General features: G+C 32.2%; 1 protein-coding gene across 2 annotated transcripts; it reads left to right on the forward strand.

Annotated features, from left to right (window-relative positions):
• The first annotated feature begins 1790 nt into the window (after nt 1-1790).
• LOC141836131 (target of rapamycin complex subunit LST8) lies at nt 1791-5718 on the forward strand. Of its 2 annotated transcripts, none has more exons than XM_074723543.1 (11): nt 1791-2009; nt 2116-2250; nt 2483-2584; nt 2668-2780; nt 3120-3189; nt 4286-4363; nt 4496-4612; nt 4692-4786; nt 4975-5054; nt 5137-5196; nt 5297-5718. In XM_074723543.1, exons 2-11 carry the CDS (start codon nt 2143-2145, stop codon nt 5422-5424), a joined length of 951 nt encoding a protein of 316 aa, XP_074579644.1. In that variant the 5' UTR covers nt 1791-2009; nt 2116-2142; the 3' UTR covers nt 5425-5718. The 2 variants fall into 2 exon arrangements, with proteins under 2 accessions (XP_074579644.1, XP_074579645.1); XM_074723544.1 differs by having other exon boundaries at nt 2121-2250.
• Nucleotides 5719-6000: the final 282 nt, after the last annotated feature.

Raw genomic sequence — 6000 nt, forward strand, 5'->3', positions numbered from 1 at the left:
ATTTAGTAGTTCTCAAAATTTGTTACAATGGGTGTTTGAGTTTAGATGGTGAATGTACATATGGGGTTGGGATAATGGAAAATTGGGAGTTGGCAAAAAGGAACTATAGAGGTCCTTTTTGCCAACCTGAAAGTTCAAATTACACATCTACCCTTGTAAAAAATATATAAGAATTTTTTCAAGTTTTTAATAAGGGTAAATAAGTAAATGGGCATCCAAAATACAACTCGACCTCATATTCACCAAACACTCCATTTACATTTACATTTTCTCAACCTTTTCTCAACCTCAACTATACATTTACATATTTTTCAACCCCAACTTTCCGTTGAAAAACTACAACTTAAAACCAAACATCCCTAAATTTAGGATTTAAAATAATAATATTATATTAAAATATTATTTATTAATTGTATTTAAATTATTGAAATTTCATTTAAATTATTTTAAAATAGTTGTATAAGTTATTTTTTGTTTATTACAATCTTAAATGCATCTTAACAATTTTGTAGTAGCTGTTTAAGAGTTTCTATACGCACGTTGTAGTAGTTATTGGATAGTTTTTATACGCATTAGTCATTAAGTTGTTTTTATATGTTGTTTTTATATGGTGTAGGAGTTAGTTGTTATAATAATGTTGGATTGAGAGGTATTTTTGAAATAAAATTGTTGAAGGGGGTATATTTGATGTTTTTTTAAGGATGTGTTTCTTTTAATTTAAGAGACTCTTTTTTATTTTTGTCCTAGAAGAAGGTTGAAGTATATCACCCTTATGGGTACTCTGTTGTTGCTGATGGAAATTAAATTGTTTTTTTTTATCGATTTCTTACGTAAGAATGGGAAAGAAGAGAAAGTGATGAAAATATGAAGGAAGAAACCTTCTACTCGATTTGTCGCATATCAAAATTCTTTGTTTTCTCTGTACGTGTCGATGATGATTGTTGATGCTACAAACTCTAACTATAATTAAATAGTTACAATTTAGAGTTTAATAGGATTTAAAAAGATTAAATTTAGATTATTCTATTGGACCAAGTAGTTTAATTCTATTGGACCAATCACAATGGAGATTGGATTTGGTGTTGACAGCGTCCATATACTTTCTGCTTAATTAAAAAATTTTGAATTATTTATAAGATTTTAAAATTATTTTAAAATTGTAATTATATTATTTTTTTAAATTTCAAACCATTTTAATTTTTAAATTTTAAGATTTGATTTTGTATAAATTATAAATATGAATTATAAATTTTAATTAAAAAATAATAAAAATATAAATTTATATATCATAATTATATTAATAAATTAATAATTTATTTAATTAACTATTAATATAATATATAATTATCATTTACATAATAATTATTTAGAGATTATATATATTTTAAATAATCCATCACATATTTATATATATAATTTTAATTTGATTTGAAATAAATTATAAATATGAATTTAAATTAATTTTTTATTTTTATTTTTAATAAAAAATAAATTTATATATTATAATTATATTAGTTAATTAACGGTTTATTTAATTAATTATTAATCTATATATATATATATAATTATCGTTTATTATATAATTAATTATTAATTAAAAATTATATATATTAAATAATATTTTATATATTTATATATATTAAATAATATATTTTATAAAAATTTGATATAACATTGATATAATAAATATAACCGTTATTATAACATATAAATATATATTTTTATTTAAATATAACGGTTTTAATTAAAACCGTGATATTGAATTATTTTTCCCTACCTTTTCTCGCGCGATTCGGCTTCCGCCGATTCGCGATCTCGCTGCGACGGTGCCGCGATTGGTACCTGATCGCCGGCTCTGCCTCGCCGAGCCTCTGCCGCCGCCTCGCCGCCTCGCCGCCTCGCCGCCTCGCCGCCTCGCCGCCTCGCTGCCGCTTGATGGAATATTGAGGATCTGAGTTTGACCAGTTTCATCTTTGGGGCATAATCCATTCCATAGTGAAATATGTTGGGTAGGTTTCTCTAGACATTTTTTGCAACTTTTTCCCCTTGATTTAGATTTATTTTCATCTAGCTTCTATGAAATTCTAGTTCTAATTCATTTTCCTCTTGTTCAAGGTTAGGTGAGCAATAGGGTCTGTGAAAATGAGCCAGCCTTCTGTGATTCTTGCCACGGCAAGCTATGATCACACTATCAGATTCTGGGAGGCCAAAAGTGGGCGCTGTTATCGCACCATTCAATACCCAGATTCTGTGAGTGCATCAATTCCTGGATGGACCATTGCATTTTTTTCCCTCCAAGAAGATAGAAGTTTGTCCGGAGTTCTTTCAATGTCCAAAATTGACTTCTGTCACTGGCCGTACAGTATAAAAATGAATCATACTCTGCAAACTCTCATGTCACTGTAGACCCTTCGAAGTATTCCTCTAATGATCTTTGATTTTTTGAACCATGAACCATAACTAATAATTCTTTTATCTGCAGCAAGTCAATAGGCTTGAGATAACACCTGACAAAAGATACTTAGCTGCTGCTGGCAATCCCAACATCCGCCTTTTTGATGTTAACTCTAATAGTCCACACCCAGTATGTCTACATGTTCAACGATACTTTTTTTTCTATGCTTTTATTTGTTTGATCTAAATCTTTCTCATGCTATTTGGTTTTAGGTTTCCAGCTATGAATCACATACTAATAACGTTATGGCAGTGGGCTTTCAATGTGATGGAAATTGGATGTATTCAGGGTCTGAAGATGGTACAGTGAAGATATGGGATTTGAGGTATGAAATGTCTCCTTTTGTGCATTTTGTCACTTACCCATTCACCTAGATGACTTCTGTTGCATCATTTGCAAATGCAATTTACTCTTGATCAGATCATGGAACTTCTGTAAAAGAGGCGACTAGACTAATTCCTCTTATACTCTGATGTTCACATAGATAGGTAGAACATAATAGCCTGTAGGTAAGGATAAAAATATGGAGCTGTAGGCTATCGGGATGTTACTTTCCAATGAATTGTTTGCAGGCTCTTTGATCAAGTGTTATATTATACCTAATCTGTATATTTATAACCAAGCTTCATTTCTCATTTATTTGTACCTCTTGTCGATGCTTCAGAACTGCAACTTGTCAACGTGAATATGAAAGCCGTGCAGCTGTTAATACAGTCGTTCTACACCCAAATCAAGTATTTTTTTATACTTTTGTTTTTTTATACTGCTCTGCACATTATCATGAACATGAAAGTCTTTTTTTTCTGAAAATGTAATTTTTTTTCTATGACACCGTTGTTAATCACCTGTATTTTGTTGTAGTTCTTGAAACTCTACTAGATTGGACTGTGTTACTCATTAATCTACTTATATTGTAATCTTATTTTTGTTATCCATAATTGCTGGCATGCAATTCTGTTTCTAATGTTCAGGGCAGGAAGCCAAAATGAAATGATATGAGGGATCTTGATGTATAGGACTGATCAAGGATTTGGTAGCAACGGCTGAGAATGTTTCTTAAATTCAAACCCTGGCCTAGGATGAGATGATGCAACTTTACTGTTGCACAAGGACTTCTCATGATAACAACAATTCATCAAATTGATAAGGATAAATAGTTTCTCTATGTTTCTTACTAATGCAAGTGCAACATATATTGATTTATTCTTACCATTCTATGACAAATATTGAATGGACATTTTCCCCTTCAAATTATGTTAGTTTCTTTTGCCTCAAGATAAGATTATCAAATTTGAATTTTTCTTTTAGTTGGCAAGAAATCTGCATGTGTAATTTTGATCTCTTACCAATGCCAGAGCACTATATTCTGAACTGTCATGGTTCTTACTTTCTTACATAAGGAACTGGTGAACAAAAATGGAAGCATAAATGCGACAGATATTATTTTATTACCTTAGTTTGGACTAGATCCACTAGTGATCCTAATAACTCTAGCACTTCTTAAGTCAAACTATAGATATTAACTATGTCCAACTTGTTATATGAACTATAAAAAGAAAGTCTTACGAAAATATAATTAAAAAAATATAATGGCAATGAAGATGGAAACATGATACTAGTGAAGTGGATGAGAAACTCTTTTAATCAAGGAACCTGCATGTGAAATTATATATTACTTTTACAGTGATGCTCTTGAATCATTATTCATTATTCTTGGAAAACAAATGCTCAGAATTGTCAATGCTTTTTGTTCAATTGAAGGTTAGATTAGTTTGTAACTGATCCTCCTACCAATTTTGCGGCACTATTTCAATTTTAACTGTCTTGCAGAAGGAACTAATATCTGGTGATCAAAATGGTAACATTAGAGTATGGGATCTTGCTGCAAATTCATGCAGCTGTGAGTTAGTAAGTACATTTGTTTTGTTATGAGATCTGATGGAAAAAAAGTGTTCAGATGTTGACTTGCAATGCTGCTATTTAGTAATAAATTATAAGGGATATGGTCCAAATTGACCCACCCATATTACATGGCTGCAGGTTCCAGAGGTTGATACAGCTGTAAGGTCTCTGACTGTGATGTGGGATGGAAGCATGGTTGTTGCTGCAAATAATCATGGAACATGTTATGTCTGGCGCTTACTAAAAGGAACCCAGGTAGCATGTTTTTTTTGTTTCAATAGTTGATATATATATTTTTCTCATTTAATTTACCAATCTGGGATTTCTTTTGTAGACAATGACCTATTTTGAACCACTGCATAAATTACAAGCACATAATGGCTATATCTTGAAGTGTCTGCTTTCCCCAGAATTTTGTGATCCCAATCGGTAACTACTAGTTGTCATTACTCTGCTATTAACAATCAAATAAATCCATGGTGGTTGTTTATTATTATGCTTATTGGATTAGATAATATTATCCTCATTGAAATAGCTGCCTCATTTACCAACAATCAATTTAAGCACCATTTCTAAGAGATTCATGATTTTAAATCTTGACATGTGATGTGCTATAGGTATCTTGCTACTGCTGCATCTGATCACACTGTAAAAATATGGAATGTAGATGGCTTTACCTTGGAGAAGACTTTAACAGGCAAGCACACCTTCCTTTATCACCATTGCTCGGTGGTATTACTTGGATTGATGTCTCATTTATATTCTGATAACATGATCAGGACATCAGCGCTGGGTTTGGGATTGCGTTTTCTCTGTTGATGGTGCTTATCTGATAACAGGTGATGGATATGACCTACAATCTTCTCTCTTTTCTTTTCCATTTTTTTTTTAAAATGCTAGTTATGTGAATACAATGCAATAACATATCATTACGTGCAGCTTCATCCGATACAACTGCAAGGCTTTGGTCGATGTCGACCGGAGAAACCATCAGGGTCTACCAAGGTCATCACAAAGCAACAATCTGCTGTGCTCTTCATGACGGTGCTGAATCAACTCCGACCTGACTAGTGTTTATTACTTAAAGTGCTGCTCTCCATGATGGTGTTTCTGTCTTTGAGAGCTTATTTAAGGAGTTTGAAGTCAACAACTATCTTAGGGACAATTTGTTATGATATTTAGTGTCCATACTGCTCCACTTCTCATAAAAACCAAGTCCACATTCCTGACAACCAAGTTATGGTTACAGGAGTACTTGGATCTTTCCCAATTGAATCTTCTTCTTCGACTCAATGTGGTTTAAGCTATCCTTTGGAGAGACTTCTAATTGGGATCTTTAGTTATTTTAAGAAACTTGTCATCACTGTGGATTATTTTGGCAAATGCATAAACTTCCCATCTAACTGTCATGTGGAGGCTGACTATTCATATTTGGGTTTTCTCAAGGTTCTTTACCCTGGTTTGCACAGTTTGGAGCAATGCTAGTAGCAAGGCTCAGAATTCCCTGATCCTATCAATTTGGTGTCTTGTGAGAAAACATGGAGAAATATATTGGACAACAATGGGAATTTGGTCGGAAAAGGTAACTTGAAGGATTAAGGATGTATAATTGATGGACAGACGCACATATAAAAGGGATAGTT

This window comes from Curcuma longa, chromosome 10, assembly GCF_044706935.1.
Source record: "Curcuma longa cultivar G26 ecotype Majalengka, Jawa Barat chromosome 10, ITB_CL_G26_1.1, whole genome shotgun sequence".
Classification (NCBI taxonomy): Eukaryota; Viridiplantae; Streptophyta; class Magnoliopsida; order Zingiberales; family Zingiberaceae; genus Curcuma; species Curcuma longa.